Source organism: Desmodus rotundus, chromosome 1 (genome assembly GCF_022682495.2).
Source record: "Desmodus rotundus isolate HL8 chromosome 1, HLdesRot8A.1, whole genome shotgun sequence".
NCBI classification, from domain to species: domain Eukaryota; kingdom Metazoa; phylum Chordata; class Mammalia; order Chiroptera; family Phyllostomidae; genus Desmodus; species Desmodus rotundus.
The window spans coordinates 162,917,713-162,936,462 of NC_071387.1; the positions used below are offsets into that span (position 1 = coordinate 162,917,713).

Sequence of the window (18,750 nt, forward strand, 5' to 3'; positions counted from 1 at the left end):
GGAGGCATTTAGGTGGATTCGGTTTTGAGTAGAATGGGGAGGGTCTGGATACCAGTCCCTTCTCACCCCCTCCCTACTGGTTGGTATGTTTCTTAGTGGTAGAAATGGGCCAGCAAATGGAGAACAGCTCTGGAACTCTCCCTCAGAGCAGCACTCCGGGCTTTGGATACTTATTAACAGGTCCCATATTACTGATCTTCTAGGAATAAACTTCAGGAAGTGGGCAAGTCCCCACAGCTGAAGTGTCCCATCACGGTGTTTTTCAAACTGTGAGCCACAACTCATTAATAGGTCATAAAATCAATTTGAAGGATCTCAACCAACATGTTTTATTAGTAAAATAAGATGGAATACAAAATATTGGATTAGATCACACATTTTATTTCTATGGTTGCATAGTATGTGCTTTACTGGGTCATTATATAAATTGTGTTTCTTGCTGAGGGTCACATTCAAAGGAGCTTGGAAGTCACTTCCCTATACCACTTTATCTGTCCCTGTCTGGTTGCTGAGCCATTTGACAGTTACGTCTAATCCTCCTTACTAGCCTGCAAACTTCTTGAAGGGGGATTAATGTCCGAATTACTTTTCCTTGGCCACAGCAATTTCCTTAATACCTTATACGTGGTGGGTGCTTAGCAAACCTGCTTAAGATTTACTCTGTACTTATTTTGCTTCTGAGGAAACATCTAAAACATACTTTTAAAACTTTCAGGTGCTATTTGTAATTCTATTTTGTTCAGCTCATACAGATTTTAGGTGTGGGATGGTGTTAATACGAGCATTGTTACTTTAACAATCTTCTCCTTATTTCTAAGGGCTGTGGCCCAAGCATAGAAGAATTCACAAAATTGGGTTCCACTGAGGTTACTATGTAGATTTGAATTTCTGTCTTTCAAAGAGCTCTTTCAGCTGCTGCTCACTTGTGGCTTCCCTCTGCTGCATCAGCTCCCTTGTTCCTTTGGTCACTCCCCAGGCATCGGGCTTTGACATTGAAGGGTTGTACGGCCTCCCTGATGCTATCTGAAGCTTCTCCCAGTATTCCTTCCTCGCCCTGGGTGAGCAAGACACACATTAGACTCCTCCCTGAGTGGCGATCCCTGTGTCACTGAACTAGAGTACTTCCATGGTGCCGTCTTTGCACTCTTGAGACTATGTCCATTAAAACACATTTGTTATTCTGTACTAAATCTTTCCCCCTCAGAATCCGTAGGTCTAAAATTACTTTCAATTTCTTCTTCTTAACATACGCATAGGGATCAAAAGTTAAGAATTAGAATAGGGACATCTTCTATCTGATTGACCCTACCTCCCCATCCTCACTTGCTGGCATTCCATGCATGAACCAGCTGAGCCCACGTGTACTATTCTCCCCCAAACCATATCACTGCTGCAGCTCTCACTCCATGGATCCTGCCTCCTTCTCCTTTCTTTCTCCACTGTCTCCTGTAGTCCAGGCCTCATCACATCTGGTATTCTAGCAAAGGCTTCCCCACCGGTTCCCCTGTCTCAAGGCTATTAAACCTTGCTAACTTGCAAATCTCATCCCGGACCACTTGTGACCCTCCAGGCTCATCATTGCTTTGGGGATGAGTTCACACTCAGCTAGTGAGCATAAATAAAAGGTTGCCTCCTCTTCTTGGCTTCTGTCTTCTATCAAATTCTGTCTCTGATATTCTTAAGCTTCTCGTGTCTCAATGTGCCATTCCCCACTGGAATGTAAACTTTGAGGGCAAAGACCTTTTCTACTTTATTCACCACTCTCTTCCCAGCTCCAAGAATAGTACTTGACACAGCACAGGCACTTAATTAATATTTGTTATACTTAAGTTATACTTAAATCTTAAACAATCGATTGATTCAATGTTAGTGTCCACCACATGGATGGTGCTTCTTAGAGCATGAAATCATATTTCATTGTAACTTTTGTCCTTTACACTGTATATTCCTAAAGCCTTCTCTAGAAATCACTCCATAAGGTTGTTTTACAAACATCTCTGTGAGAGAATTTAAGGAGGATAATGGACTCCTTCACATCACACAGCAAGTTAGCTGTAGTCTTTATAATGACCTCACTTGGAGATATTCATAATCCCCGTGAGTTGGGTTTGGCAAATAGAGTTTAAAGGTGCTTACCTGGCTCTTATCCACGGTTTGGTGTGCATGTCCAATGCACTTCCCCAGCTGCCATGCTTTTCTGAGGCCGGTGGCAAAAAGCCCCTTTCTGGGGCCAGCTCCTCTGCAATCGCCCTGACGTGGTAGGGCTCGAATCCGCAGCACCCACCTATGTACCTGACCCCCAGGTTGTAGGCCTCTCTGGCGTATTTCTGAATATCCCACCTGGTTGCAACTCTGGGCTCCAGTCCTGCAATAAATGGCATTATGCTCAAATTCTTTTTAAAAAATATTTAAAATAGACAACTATAATTAAGTACATAATCTTGAATAAGTGAGTTAAATAATTTGTCAATATTTAATTCTTCACTTTTCAAAGCTGTTAGTTACTTTGTGTCTATATATATCCAGTTTCAACTACTGTGATAGCCAGCCTTTAAAATGAACCCTGCCCTCTGACATTCTTGTCCTTGCGTAGCTCTCTCCTGCGTTGGTCAGGTTGGTCTGCAAGACCAATATAATATGGCAGAAGGGATGGTCCCTAAAGGAAACACTGTAAGGCAGGAAGACCTTAGAATGGAATAGGAGGCTGGCCATGCTCCAGCCCTGCCGATATCTCTGGGCTTGATCTTCAAGGTACACTCGCCCCCATTTCCAAAACATGCTAAAGGACTTTCCTCTCTGCCCAGACTGCAGGCATGCCCTCACGTCATCTGCTTGGTCTCTTCGTCCAAATTTGCCACAGTAACCCAGTGATGGTATCTTCTCTCCACCCTCAAACCCTGGAGTGTCTGAGCAACATTAAAAATAAGAGAAAAGGATCTTGGAGGTAACTGGTTCTAACTGTCTTATTTTTCTGATGAGAAAATTAAGATCTGGAGGAACTAAGGAATTTTGCAAAGGTTACACAACTCAGCAACAGGGCTGGAACCAGAACAAAAATCTTTGCTGATCCCTCCCAGGAGGGCATTCTTTTTACCAACTGACACGTACGGCTAACTGGTTGTCTAGCTCAGTGTTGATTCAACTTTGATTTTACATTTAAGTTCCGAGGTCTTTTTCACTTACTGGTCCTTTCTTTTCCTTCTATGACTGTCTAATATCAAGGGATTTGTGGCTGCGGGGAGAAAATCGGGGCCTAAAGAGATAGGAAGATGTTTGTTTACTGTGATAAACCTCTCTGGCGATAGATTTATTGGGAATTGGTCAAGCATAAAGACACTGAGACAGTATATACAATAGACTGTCTGTCTTACCAAAGGGGAATTCTGGCAGATCGATAAATCCCTGTTTGCCGCAGTCAGGAGTGTGGTAGGCCAGGGGCTGACTCATCAGGTGGGCTTTCAACCCGGCAGCCTGCAGGCCTTCTTTCATGAGCTTCACCGTTTGCAGACTAATTGTGGGGTCAAAATGGCAGTTCACACCAACGATGGAAGCGCCTGCAAGTGAGAAGAACATTTTCGCTTTAGGGATTTATGAGAATACCGGGAGGCCCAACTGTCCTTTCTTAATCAGGGAGCTTTTATTTGGAACAGTGAATTTGGAAGCCTAGCATTTGATCCTTACTCCCTGGAAATCTATCTTACCTTTGGGCAAGAATGATTGCTAACAGGCAGCGAGTACTCTCTGTGACAAGTGCCTTGAAGAGCCTGGTATAATTGAAGTGTCATTTATGCACACTTGGCTGTCCATCTTTTTTCAAAGAAATCATTATTAGAGTTTTTTTAACTTCAAATTTTAGTAGTCAATTTTTCAATCTTTGACATTATATTGCAAGCACAATAATTATTTAGCATTCCCAGCTGCTACCTTGCACCCGTGGCTGCCGTACCACTCATTCGAGGAATAAATCAATGTTCCCTTTCATCAGGCCAATTTAATAACGTCACTGAATCCAGATTCCAGGAGCAGCGTTGCTGACGCCACAAGCTGTGGCATCCAGTGTTCAGTGGCAGGCGTCTCAGTGGTCCTCACTGGGCTGGGTCTGCCGTTTACTCCTCATTCGTCTTCTAATCAGGCCTCCCTCCTAGTTACTCCTCTGAACTCGATTTTGTAGGGGCACTCATGACTCCAGTCTTACCAAATGCAGTAATTGCCTTCTGTTCTCATTTTGCTCTACCTCTCAGCAGCGTTTGGTCTATTGGACCCCTCCCTCCCTCATCAACACTCCCTTTCTGTTAGCTTCTGAGAACTTCTCATACTCCCTGAGTGTTGCTACTGCCTCTTTGGATACGTGTTGGGGGTGTTACAGGCCCGCCCCTCCTCAAACCTGAACTTTTCAATCCTGTGGTGTCCCAGGATCCCACTGAGCCATCTTCTGCTCTTCACCTACACCCTCTTTTCAATACCATCTACATCCAGAACTCTCCTAGATGTCTCTCTCTCACCTGACCTTGCCATTAGGATCCAGTCTTGTCTATTCAGCCACGTAGATCTTGATTACCTTTCTTTCTTTTTTTTTTTTCTTTTTCCTTTGCATGTTCCCTGCCAGAGTTTTTCTTTCCTTGCTTGACTTCATTACACTAATGAATTAACCCTATGTTGGCTATTAACCGCATGCGGCCCAGGATGGCTATGAATGTGGCCCAACAAAATGTCATAAATTTAATGAACATTATGAGATTGTTTTGTGATTATGTGTCACAGTGTATTTAATGTGTGGCCCAAGACAACTCTTCATCCAGTGTGGCCCAGAGATGCCAAAAGGTTTGATACCCCTGTTGGGGTTCTAGAGAAATATATAGTCCCCGACACCAAGGATTCCATGATTTAGCACAGGGCTTTCCAAGGTTTGCTCCACGAAAACAATGTTCTGTGATCAATTAAGCTAGACAGTAGCTGTTTACTATATCCCCTTCCTGGACACTCAAAGGCTCTGTGAAGTTCTGTAGTAAAGAGACCTGCTTAACTTGGTTTAACACAGCATTTTCTAAATGTATTTGACAACAGATCCCTATTAACATCGTCACAAATTTTAAAATGCTGACTGAGGGTATTCTAAATGAGGGGTATAAACAGAAAGTGTTATAGTTCCTAAGAGGAAGGGGTGATGCTTGGGGTAGGGGTCATTATGTAGGGGTACATGCAGGTAGAATTTGAACTCATATTGTAAGGTAGACTTATTAGATGGATATTAGACAGATATTTATTATGAACCTACTGTGTGCCAGACCCAGGGTACTCAATGCTGAGACAAACAGAATCTCTGCCCTCTTAGATTTTAAATGTCTGAGCCAGTCAGACATTAAAGAGATAAACAAATGAGATAAGTGGCAACTGCTACAAAGGATATAAATACAGTACAGTGATTTCAAACACTGTGCCTCCACCTACTCTGAATAAAATTGCAAAGGAAGGATGAGAGGTAGGCCAAGAATCCTTCCTTGCCAATTAACAACGGTGATGATGAAGGCCTCCTCTGATGTTTTCAAAGCAAGTGAACTTGCTTCTCCTCCCTTTTTTATATTACCAATCAAAAATTAGAACTATACAACTTCATTTCTAAATCTAAGTAACTGTTATCATCAATGACCAGTGTGAAGTGACTCTCATGAAATATCAGGATTTGGATAAAAATCAGGAATTAAACCAACAGTCAACTAAAATCTCTCTATCCCTCAAAGCGAACTGGAATCTTCCACTGATACTGAGCTCCTCCTTGGGTTTAAAACAATCTGTGTTCTCCCTAATTGAAATGAAACCCAGTATTGGCAACGCAAATTACGTAAAAAGATAAATTCAGTGATCAGTATTTTGTATCAAAGGATTTTTAAATTTATCAAGTCAGTTATAAAATGCAAAGCATACCAATAATTTATGAGAATGGAAAAACTTTGGCAAAGTGGGCAACTGACTTAAAAGTTATTAATATTTAAAGACCTCAACTTGAGATAAGTTAAAATAAAACACATTTTTCCAAATGCTCCTTCTGAGTTACCAAAATTCTTGCCATCTCTAGATGTTATACCTTTAGCATAGGTCTAATTGCTCTTTCAAAAGGCTGGTATGTGAGTGTATTGGTTTTTCCCTTTTTAAACATTTTCCTTTATAGAACTCAATAATATCAATAGTCCTAAAGAAGTAAATGAATGGTTTTTCTGTTAATAAAAATACTATTTAGTAATTCATAGATGGAACTGCATCTGTATGTTATTTTAAAGACCCTCTAACTGCAAACCGACCAAAGTTCACCATCACCTGCTTTAACCAGGCGCACGGCACACTGGCCGGGGCTCACACCATGCAGGTCTCCCTCGGGGCCAATGCACATGGTCGCTGCCACAGGCTTTCCAGACGTTTTCAAGGTTTCCACTGCCCACACCGCCTCTTCAACATGTTCAAAATACTGAAATAAGGTAAGGTTAAGGTACTTTTAATGTTGTTTGTCTAGAACAATTTGAAAAGTTATTCTATTGCTGAATTAATTATCACTAGATGTGTGATTTTCAAACTCTGAGCTTGAAATATTTTGAGTATTGAGAATTTGAAATTGAAAAGCATTAGCATTTCTAAATTGATTAGAATGGTGATTTCTTACTGTGAATTGGAGTCAAAAGGTTTGAAGAACACTATCTTAGATTAACCAAATCAAATTTAGTAGAAGCCCAAAATTGGAAAAAGATTTCAAAGCTAAATATTACTATTACTAGTCATGATTGGCACCTAATCTCACATGGTCCTCAGGAAAGGAAAAAGCGAGAAAATGTGCTAATTAAGTGTATTTCTCTCATGTTTGATTGCTTTGTTTACCTCTGCAATCAAGAAGTCCACATTCTTCTTCAGAAAGACCTCTAACTGTTGCTGAAACACTTTTTTAACTTCAGTTTCACTCTTGCAGCTGAGATATGAAGGTGTCTGACTCACACCTCCTGCCACCAAAGCATCTCCCTCATCAGCCACTTGCCGGGCAATGTCACAAGCAGCTTCGTTGACTTTGTTCCCCTAAAATCGTGAGTACATAATACATTGACATTTTCATTTGACACTGAAACAAAATCATTATTCAAATGTCCACATCTCAGTTGTGATTTGATTCCAGAAAATGCCAGTGGTGGAATAGTTCAATGCTTTCCCAAGTAGAGCAATTTGCAGTTACAGAATACCAGTAATAGTGATGAAAAAATAAATCTAATGATGCTATCTAGGATATCGCATTATAACAAAGACCTGTAAGAGGGTAAAAGTCTTTACATAAAAAGATCTGGTATCTTTCAATGTCTAAGCTGCACTTAGAAGAATTGTGGTGATAATGATGATAATTTGTCTTTATGACAAATAAAAATAAAATTCAATTAAAACGACAACAAAATTCATGGCTTTTTGTCTTTCTGCATTTTCTCAATGAACAGATAAATATATCACAGGTAAGGTCTTTTCTAATTATTTAGACATTAACAATGGACATGTCCTCAACCCCTGTGCTATAGGCCACGCAGACTCATGGGATTTTTAAAACTCCCTTTTCATCGCAGAGATGAAATTGCCACCTTGTCGGGGTAGGTGTGCCCAACACCATCACACAGGCGATTGTAGCTGAGTCAGGAAGATTCCAGGTTCACTGACTCCTTGTGCCTGTGACCTTTCCCCTATATTTCACCACATTAAAAACTGTGAGGGTGTAAGAATTTGTAAGGATACCCACTCAGCAACTTAGGAGACTGGGAGAATCATTCATCATTAAATGCCTCTTCTTTGAGCTGCTTCATTAAATACCTTTCTGTCAATGTGGGGGACTCCAGATAAAAATCTAAGTACTATTCACGTATATTTCATTGCTGTATTATTTAAAATAAGACAACACTGTGAAGAGGCTCCACGTTTTCTCTGTAACAACTTTGGTGATGACATGTGTATCTTCTAAGGGACACCCTTCTAAGGGTGCCAGGTATAGTGTTACTCACGGATATTTTCTCCGCAACATAATTCCCCCTGTTCTCCAGCTTGTCTTCACTCGCATAAAAGGTGAAGGTCTGCATGACGTTTGACCCAGCTCTGAGGAACTCCCGGTGAAGCTGGCGAACTGGGAGATTGAATAAGAGAGGCATTAATTGTTACCAGTTTTCAACCCATGATGTTTCCAAACAGCTCTAAGGTAAGTAAATGTGAAAATATCTGCTTAAATTCCTGGTTGTTTGGCATTCATGCATCCTGGGGGCTAATGAGAGGCAAAGCTGGGGTCTCTTGTCAAAGGAAGGATTTCTACCATGGAGTGGAGTAAAGGAAAGGGAGGTCCCAGAGAGGGGGAATTGTTTCAGCACTTTTGCCAGGTAGAGGAGGTAGGGAAGGGCATTCCCCACAGAGTGAACAGCCTGAGCAAAAACAGACGTGGCTTTTGGGAGAAGGGCAGTTAGTTTGAGCAGCTGGAGTTGAGGATGTGTTGGGGAAGTGATGGAAGATGCAGTTGGAAAGGCGGCCTGGCAGATGGAGTGCAAACGGCGTACCATGCCATTGCTAGGACTGTAAGCTCCAGACCGTAAGTACGGGGGCAAAACCAACAGTTTGTAAGCAAATGAGTGATGTGATTAGCTCGGTGTTTCTGAAAAATGAATAGGATAAGAATTGGAGGAAGATTCCCAAACATGTCCATGGATGAATGCCAAAATAGCAAAGCTTTCCCAGGTTAGAGGAAATATAATAGGAATTTTTTCCATACAACCAAATGTATTAAATTTAAAGAATTATCTATCCTTTGCTCTAAAATAATTGTCCTAACCTCTGGTTGCCCACTAGATACCCTGCAAACTTTTAAAATACTGTGGATGCTAGGATAATCCCACAGATACTCCAATTTAATTGGTTTGGGGCAGGGCACAGACTTTTTTTTAAGGCTCCCCCACTGATTCTTATTTTCAGCCTTGTTGAGAACTACCATTCTAAGAGATTGGAAACATGTTCATTTTGTAAAATGATAATGACACTTAGCTGGTGTTTGTTTTGTCAGGGTAATTAACTGGACAAAGTAAGAAATCAGCAATCCAGTATCAGCCCCTGATATTTATTTTGAAATTTCAGAGACCTGTGAAATCCAAAGGTCTGGAAGCAACTACATTAGAAGCCAGGAAGTTATTAGAACATGGAGTTCTTAGCCCTCAGGGCCGAGACTGGACATGAGTCTGGCATCTTTGCATCCCGGGTGCCGAGTAGACCACAGAGAACATAGGGAGCTCAGTTTTTGTTTTTAAATGAACAAGTAAGTGAGGCAGAAAAGCTTTTGAATTTTAGAAAATGGATTTCTAAGCTAGAAGCCAAATCTTTATTTTTAAAATCGTGGAAGCTTTAGTTCTCAGTGGGAATTTAAAAGGATGCCTAAATCACAAGGCTTCCAACTTGTTTTAATTAGCCAGAGAACCAATTAAAAACACCTATATGGAGTTCCCATATATCAGTCGGATGGGCTGCTGCGGTTGGAGCAGGGGCGCAGGGCCTGTGGACCAGGGTGACATGGGTTGTAAACAGGAAGCCCACCCAGATTGTCCTTGGGTATATTTCCAGAGGCTCTGTTAAGAAATCCTGAAATGGTACACAAATTGTGTATATGTACATTCCTTGTTCTTAAGTGATTTATTCCACCATGCTTCTTAAAACTGCAGTGCTTCTCAAATGTGACCTCGCTTAGACTCACCTGGGGTCAAGTATTATGAATGCAAATGTCCCAAATTCTCCAGCCCCAGCAAACCCAAATTCCTCGCTGAATTCAATACTGATTCCACTGGGTACAAGAACCACAACTTCTGGCATAAACTTCAGTAGGAGAATTAATCTGGTAATTTCTGAGTATTCTTTCCATTTCTGTTTTCTGTTTTCTCTCATCTTAAGACTCCTAAGTCTTCATCCTCTAACCAATAATAGGGTATGACTGGTCTCAATGACAAGGACAAAACCTATACTAATTAATCACATTCGTGATATGGCTTTAAACTCCTTATTATATCAGTCTTATTTTAGCATCATGGAAGCTAAATTTTACCCAGTCTCATGACTAAGATGCTGAGTTGGTTTCCTTAAAAATTCTTACATTCTCACTGTTTTTAAATGTAATGCTATGTAGGGGAAAGGTAATAGGCACAAAGGTCAGTGAACCTGGAATCTTCCTGACCTGGCTAGAATCACCCGTGTGATGTTGGGCAAGCCATTCACCTCCCCCAACAAGGTGGCAATTTCTTCATCTCTACAATGAAAAGGGAGTTTCAAAATCACATGAGTTGTGTGACCTACAGCACTAGGGTTTCTTAGGGACAACCATCATTTTTAATTTCTAAATAATTAGGAAAAAACCTTACTTGTGATACATTTATCTGTTAATTGAGAAAATACAGAAAGTCACGAATTTTGTAGTCATTTCATTGAATTTTGTTCTTATTATATTAGTCATAAAGGCAAATCACCATCATCATCACCACTATTTGCCAGGTAGTCTTCTAAGTGCCTCAGGATAGCAGATGTGTTTAGCATTTTAGGGAAATGAAAGATGTCTAAAGAATTCATGCTCCGAAAGAGAGTGGTGATCAGTTTTTATGTTAGCTTATGCAAATGAATTTGTGTAGCTGCAGGTGCGTTGCTAATTTAGGCTGGGTGATAGCTAGCCCTGAGATAAACTCTGAAGGTTTCCTGGCAGCTGGACTGCACCCGAAGTATTTCCATAGGACTGGTGCCTGGGCTCGACTTCCTAGTGCTGGGAGCGGTGACACAGGGAAGGTTCTGCTACCAGTCTGTAATCCCTTATCCAAGCCATTTGGGGACCAAATGGGTCTTGGAATCCAGAATTTCGGGAATTTTAGAAAGTGAATACAGTATATATGCTATATATTATCTAATACTCCCATTAGGGCCTGAAGCAGCAGCCCCCTGCCCCCAGTTAAATACATTAATGCTTTTTTTTTCACTTCAAAATATATGACTAACCACACTAAATTGTTAGTCACACAATTATAAATATTCCACAATAGTTCAGGTCACATTTTCCCCCAAATGATTTTGCTGCAAGTTTGTTATCCCACTGAAGAAATGCTGCAAAATTTTATTTGACCTTTTAGAGTTCACTGTGGAGTTCCAAAGACTTGTACTTCACAAGTAAAGTTACAAGAGTAATAGTAAACTATGCTCTGTACATATATAACTGGGAGATATTATCCACATATATATAATCTCCCTCAGATGCCATCCCAGTTCCCCTCCTGGCCATAAATGATGTGTGGTCCAAAAAGTAAAACGAGAGTAAGTTGCGTGGGTACAGGTACAGGATAGGTAGATAGTTGAATTTAAATTGAATGGGCTAGTATATAACGTATTTAACTAGTTGGCACACGTACAATGGAGGAGGCCTATCTGTGAGACTGTGATTGATCACTGTACCATTTAACTTAGAGTGGGTAAAGAGGCAAGGTGGGCATATGCAGGAGAATGGATAATAGACACCAAAATGGCAGGAAGAACTGAGAGTTCTGATAAGGCTGAGGAGTGGCAGTGTTAGAGAAAGTGAGCAGAAAAGATGGGAGGTGGTGGTCAGAGAGTGAATCCTGGTAATTGTGCTTTCAGAGCTATTGATGATGGCGAGGTCTCGGAGCGGGCAGCTGAGGGGGGCTGTGGAGGAGCAGCTCAGTTGGAGATGAGGGGGAGATCAAGGCATCAACAGGAAGAGTGCCGGATGGATCATCTGTGTGGACATTGAAGTCACCTAGAGAGGTGAGGGAGGGAGGGGCAGAGGGGAAGGCAGTGAGCAAGGCATCAGACTCATCTAGAGCGAGGGTCAGGGACCGAAAGGTAATTGTAGGTGATAGCAACAAGGAGGGCTGCTGTGCTTATCCAACATGTGAATCCATATTTACATAATTAGTAGAGTGCCCAGCAGGCACTTACAAATATTTGGAAAATGTGGCATGAACGTATCTGTTCGATGGTGTGCACCTAGACTTGCGTCAGTTTGAAGTTCTCTTTTATGAGCAAGGCACCAACCTGCTTCTGGGTGCTCCACAGCAGCTTCTGGGGTCCAGGGACCTGCCTTCACATAGCCCCTCTTCTCCAGTGCGAAGACAAACCCTCCATCTCCAATCACAACCTCTCCAGAGTTTAAACGTTCTAGGATGCCCTGAAATTACAGATGAAGGGGACGAGGGGCAGAAAAGGAGTTACTTGAATTTTGTAGACAATGTTCTATCTTTGTACTTTTGCTGTTATATTCTTGAGGAGTATGACTTCTTTAGAGTTCTCAGAAATTACATGTATATTTTCTAATACATGGTACTGTCTATAAGGCAAACAGCCTGCATGCTCATATAGTGAAAATTTGTATATACATGTGCTGATCTTTTAGGACACATGAAAGAGTTTTGAAGCATGTGGTGGAACAATGTTATGTGTGGAAAATATACCTGCAGAAGCATTAAATGAAAAGGTTGTGTTTTTTGAACATTCTATTTATCTATTTTTTTAGAGACAGGGAAGGGAGGGAGAAAAAAAGGGAGAGAAACATCAATGTGTGAAAGAAACATTGACTGGTTGCCTCTCTCACACCCCCAACTGGGACCTGGCCTACAACCCAGGCATGTACCCTGACCAGGAATCGAACTAGTGACCTTTCAGGTTGTAGGCTGATGCTCAATCCACTGAGCCACACCAGCCAAGACTAAATGAAAAGGTTTTGTTGTAAATCCTCAAACGAATACTTAGGCACACATTCAAAGAGATGATCGAAATTGATAAGGAAGTTGGAGTGGCATCTAATACTGTGTAGGCGTTTTGAAGACTGAAAAGTCAGAAGACGCTTGGTAAAAACAGAAGGAAGAAGGTACTACCTCAAAGGTGGTCAGATCCCTGAAAGTCTTCTATCTTTTGTGCTCAAATTCAGTTTTTATGACGGAAGCTATGTTATGCTGTCCAGGAGGTTATGAGTATGCATATTTACACTATACACAGGCGAGATGACAAGAATAGGAAAGCGAAAACTAAATGAGGTTCTTGTAAACCAGTTTCCAGCCCAACCTCCACACTATCTGCATCATTTACAGTACAATCCAGTAACTGCCCTGGTGTTGATGTTCAACAGATAAACTTTGAACTCAATATTTTTGAAGGGCTTTGTGAATTAGAAAGTAATTTTCTAATGTAACCATTTCTTTTTAATTTAAAAGAATGATAGAATTTAAGAATAAAAGATGACCTATATTCAAGTTAGGTTATTCTCTCTGATTTTACAAATGAAGCATTAAGTCCCAGAATCTATGAAGCATTAATAAGGCCCAAAATCTAAACATTTACACAAAGTCTGCCAGATGGGGAGTATAGGGCCTCCAGATCCTTTGATTTGTAAGTGGTATCTGGATTTGATTGTGAATGGGAGTGGGAAGGTGGGGCAGACCTGAAAAGACCCTGTAACGGAACAACTTGGAAAGTACTTGTGTTTTGTGCCCCATTTATACTAATAACAGTTGGTAAAGCAAATGCTGATGTATTAATATCAAGAGTTACATTAATCTGTGAGAGCCATTTATAGGATTTTGCATCTGAAGTCCTCCCTCACCTTCCTGGAGCCTCCTGTTCCCCTTCCCTGCCCTTTCCTATGCCTTTGGTCATGGAGAGCTCAGAGAGAAGATACAGCTAACATTTTCACTTTAAAGCAGTAAAATAGGAGGATCATAGTAAATGTCCCCCAAATTCCTTTCCAGACAGAAACATTTTCAAGCATAAAAGTCCATGAGATAACAAACAACTACAATACAGAAGTGATCACATGTTGTTTTGAAATATAAATATGTCATGATTTCAATGTGCCTAAATGCCACATCTTAACACCACAACTTTGATTATGACCTAATTAGCAAGAAATTATATGTATATAGGTATAATATATAGTCAGTGTAGTTATATCAAAAACAAAAACAAGAATCAAATAAATGAGATATGACCTGCTGCTAACTTCCATTTGTCTGAAATAGCTCATGATATTTTTGTTCAGTCACTTAGCAACTCTCATTGAACACGGATGTGTTTTCAAACCCTAATCCCACACACATTTAAATACACAACGTAGCTAAGAATCTGATATTTGCTGGTGGAGTGGTTAGCGGTGATTCCATTACCATGTTGTTCATACATTGGTTGAGCGATTATATCAGAAGAACAATCTCTTATATTCTAGTGCATTTACCTGGACTAGAGTATTAAATTACCTGGACATCAGACTTTTCTGTTACCAAGCTAAACAGCTTTTTTTAAAAAAGTGGAATGTGCTAAGAAAAAAATGCTCAAGATACCATTTTGTGAAAAAGTAATACAAAACAGTATATGTAATATCAGACCATTTTTGTATAAAAAGTACATATTGCTAGTCAACCAACTAGCAGAATATGCACTAAAATGTAGCAGATGGCGTTCATAAGTCTTTTCCAAGCTGTGTACAATGAACATGTGTTAGCTTTGTAACATATAATTTTAAACTCAAAAGTATAAACATATTATTTTCCATGTTTTAACACTGACACATGCATGGAAACAAAGTTACTGAAGAAACATTTTTTTCCCATTTTATGTCCATCTTTTGCTTATATAATCCTTTAAAATGTTTCATTTTTCCGAGTTTGAGTTTCAGGAGTGGTTTAGAATTCTTGGCTATGTGAATGGGGGTCAAATCAAATTTTTAAAAAAATTTCTGTAGGAATTATTCTTTCCAGTTTGCATGAACTATTCACTTAGAAGATGTATGGACTGGCAAGGATTGTCAACCTAATTGAACTGTTGATAGCCTATAATCATTCGCCACCTCAACATCTTCCTCAGACCATTGACATGCATCTATTAACGCTGCATGACATTTACAATTTTTAACTGGGTTAACTTTTTTTTCTTTGTGTGGAGGTATTTTTGATTTGGAAGGGATGGCTGGCAATGAGGATGAGAGGTGGGCCCACCCTCATGGTCCTAGGGCCCAGGGGGTATATTTGGCCTGGCCAGGTCTGCCTCCCTGGGGTCTCTGTCCACCAGGCCTCCTACTGGGCGCTTTGACACCTAAGGGTCAAGCATATTCCCTTCCTCTCTGCGTCTATCTCTTCCCATCCAACCAACCATAGTTAAAGTCAGTCTGCATCCCATCCATCCATTCCCCAAACTAGACGAAGGTCAACAGTCTGGACGGGAACACTTGTCCCAACAAGTGTGTTTTTGGGAAGATACATGCTTGGTATTAAACGGGTGCTGGAGCCGATGTTTTTTTTAATCCCATTAACAGCCCGTCCCCAATATCTTACGGCCTCTGTGACCATTTTCGAGGCTAGCATGGTGCGTTTTGTAGCCATCGCTGAAACCAAACTATGGAAGAAAACATACCATTTCCCAACCAAGCTCCGCCGCGCGCAAATACAATCCTGTGCTGGGAGGAGCCTGGAGACCCCAAGGTAGAGGAGGGGAGGCGCGCGCTGGAAACCGTCAGAGCCCGCGCCGGTGACTCCCTGCGGGGCTGGTGTGTGTATGGTTTGGGGAGGGGGGCGGGCAGAGAGGCTGCAGCGAGGGCAGATACACCGGAACCCACGCCACGAGGCACCCCCTTGTCCAGCCGCTGTGGGGGAGGGGAGTCCCGCCTGTGAGTCTAGGAGCTGCACCTCTGGAGGAGTGCTCTGCTGTCGGCGTGCAGGAAATGTTGCGTGTCTCGGCGCCCTCCAGTCCGGAGGCACAGAGCTCTCAGGAGTGCTTTGGCCAAGGGCAGGAATGTGGGCTCAGTGGTGCCTTGGGATCCTGCAGGAGAAGTCATGGGAGCACCTTCTTGTCACAGCCAATGACGCCTCTGCACTCCCCGGGGGTTTGGGGTTGGTGGGTCCACAGTCAGATCCTTGGCCGGGATGGAGAGCGCCCTCAGGTTCCCCGAAGACTCACCTTCTTGGCCTTTTTGCTCCCAACGGGTGCCATCTTCGTGGTGTTCTGGACTGGAATTTCTCAGGGATGCGGACCTACAAGGCCTACGAGTCCCCCCGGCGAAGCCCAGAACAGTACTGGGGCGCAGACAGACTCTTTATACTCGCTGCCCGAATATGGGGTGGTTTCCCTAGCCTCCCCGTGGTCCAACTGCCGGCCTTGGGCGGGGGACACGCCCACCAGCCTTTTATTGAGGCCTGCCTCTCCTTGGGAACCTGCCCTGCAGAGGAGGTGATGGGAAGGGATGATTGACATTGTTCTCCCAACTGGGTGAAAACAGCGAGAAGTAAAATGAGAAAAAAATAATAGTAAGTTCGCCACTCGCTCAGGTTTCAAACCTGGAAACCTGCCTGCTCACAGCCCCTCTTTGCCCCTCCCGACCGCTGATTCTGATTTACTTCTCCCTTGCCCCGGGTCATGCACCCTTACCTACATAAGTTGCCTGTCAAGGTCCCTGCGAATTCCACACAGGCCCAAATATTTGTCAGAGGCCGTGGGACAAGATTGTTGGCTGAGGAGGCCATGCCCTGAAAGTCAGCCTGGAGCGTCATCTGTGTGATAAACGTCCAGCGGTTGTATAACGGTGACTGGAACTCAAACAGTGGCATTTACAGAAGGGCTCCATGCTAATCCTGCGTTGGTGGGTATGTTTAAAATGACCTTCTCCCCTTATAGCGGAACAAGCCTTGCAGTTCTAATATAGGCATTTTTAATAAAAATATCTTTGCAATGTTTAACCAGGGCAGACTTTTAACATTTATACATGGCAGTAGAAATGTACTTTAGAGACTTCAAAATTCACAGAAAATACTCTGTATAAAAATGTAGAAGGGAAGGAAATAGAAATGTTAACAGTAGTTACCTGCTGATGGTTGAATCGAGGCTTGCTTTTAGTTTATTCATTATTTTACTGTATTTTTCAAAATACCTTTACAATGAGAGCACACTGGTTTTAAAATAATTAAAACATTACTTTTAAAATGTACAACAGGATAGTAAACACCCTAGGGAACAACCAAAAAGCCTGAAACAAAGCTCAGATTCTTTCACCCAAAATAAAAGCACAGGAGGAAATTTGCATGTGGAACAATAGTCTTCACTTCAGCATATACAGAGAAGAACATGACTGTAGGGAATGATGAATTCATATACATGTATTTTTTTAAATGCTGTACACTTGATATATAACTGAAAAAAAGTCCTTTTGCTCCTGATAATTGTGAAGTTTAAAATGAAAAAATGGAAGGATGATGGATGAATATATGTATTTCAAATAACCTAATATTTCACCTGCCCAGGAAGAATGGTGAACACGGTAATGCCATCCTTCACAGTAACTAGATTTTCCACTGTTCAAGCATTGGAGTACCCAAGTAGGTGGAGTCCGGCTGTGGCTGCAGGGAGCAGCTGCAGTGGTGGGTACCAGGTGCTAGGGGGCGGTATCAGGACTTGGACAGTGAAAGCTGAAAGCACACATTCTCAATTTCACACTTCGTCCAAACTCAGCAAACTTAGAAGAGATTTTAAACTAGCAGCACTTAATTTAAAAATAAATTGTGAACTTTTAATAGATAATGTAGACACACATGACAAAATTTTTAAGTCTTTTCCCAGCTGCTGTTCCCAGTATAAGTCCTCCTAGAAGGCAACCACTATTAGCTGTGCACTCTTCTTCCAGAGTAACTATGTATGTCTAAATGTACCCATGCATAGGTAAGGATTGGTATTTAAATGTAGGGGATTTTAGTTATTTAAACACATATCTACCTGTACATTTTCCAAAATGATTTTATAGGCAGCTGTTGAAGTATTTTTGTTTTTCCTCAGCCTCTCAGTTTATCCTACATCCCCATACCCACCCCAGTGAAGGCCACTTAAAAAAATTCACCTACTATTTCCATAATAAATAATACCCACAGCACTGAGTTCACAGTTCACTTACTATGTGCGGGGCACTACATTAAGCCTTTTACATACAGTATTATTTACTCCTAACAACTCTGGGAGGTAGGCACCCCTCTTTGTACTCAGAAAGTTAGGAGCGTTATCAGTGTGAGCTCTGAAGTTCCTCTGCCCCATTCCCGAAGGACCAAGTCCACTTGGATACCACTGGGGAGTGAGTTCTGTCACAACTGTCCTTGGGAGGCTGCCCATGTTCTGTGTTCTCTTCTAGAGCAATGAGCTGAGGGAGGTCATCACACTAAGTCTTTGGCCTCCTACCAAAATGTCTGGGGCGAGAGATAAATCCTGAATGGAAAGAGGAGGCTCAGAGCTGGAGATCAACTCCCTAAGTTTTATAACCTGAAAAGCAAGGTCTTTCACTAGTGCTTTGCTTTACTTATAACCCCATTTATTCACTCAACAAACACTGAAGTACTGTTCATACAATGTTTCAAACACTGTGCTCATTGCTGGAGATAAGGAATAGTTCCTTCTTCTTTCTAAGGGAGAGTTGTACACCATCTCATAAAAGAGCCTTAAAATGTCCTTCTTTTCAATATATAGATGGGAAAAATATCAGGACTCTTCATTTTCCATTCAATTGGAAGCGTCTTTAAAAACGAATGTGCCTTTTCATAGATCTCTTTAGATTAAAAATGTTTCTTTTAGCCTTTAAACCACCAAAAAAGATTTATGTTTTAGCACCATGTAAAACAGCGTTTGCAAACTGTTGACATGGAAATGGGGCTAGCCTCTGGGTTTCCTTTGGCAAGGCCAGTGTTTTTTAAAAAATTG

The 18,750-nt window shown here is 41.6% G+C and overlaps 1 protein-coding gene across 1 annotated transcript; it reads right to left on the bottom strand.

Moving 5' to 3' along the window:
• Positions 1 to 304: 304 nt before the first annotated feature.
• Positions 305 to 16,131, bottom strand: BHMT (betaine--homocysteine S-methyltransferase). The gene is made up of 8 exons (XM_024563534.4): positions 15,976 to 16,131; positions 12,067 to 12,199; positions 8,016 to 8,134; positions 6,865 to 7,056; positions 6,313 to 6,460; positions 3,372 to 3,554; positions 2,137 to 2,365; positions 305 to 1,054 (listed from the first exon to the last, which is right to left on the bottom strand). The coding sequence occupies exons 1-8, from the start codon at positions 16,006 to 16,008 to the stop codon at positions 871 to 873; spliced, it is 1,221 nt and encodes a 406-aa protein (XP_024419302.1). The 5' UTR covers positions 16,009 to 16,131; the 3' UTR covers positions 305 to 870.
• Between the last annotated feature and the right edge of the window lie 2,619 nt (positions 16,132 to 18,750).

Excerpts from the sequence above, each read along its gene's own strand:
- BHMT (XM_024563534.4), bottom strand. The coding sequence starts at position 16,008 with ATGGCACCCGTTGGGAGCAAAAAGGCCAAGAAG. Across the intron at positions 2,366-3,371 it reads TCTGCCAGAATTCCCCTTTG|GACTGGAGCCCAGAGTTGCA; the intron begins GTAAGACAGACA and ends CATTTATTGCAG. Across the intron at positions 1,055-2,136 it reads AAACCGTGGATAAGAGCCAG|GGCGAGGAAGGAATACTGGG; the intron begins GTAAGCACCTTT and ends TTGCTCACCCAG.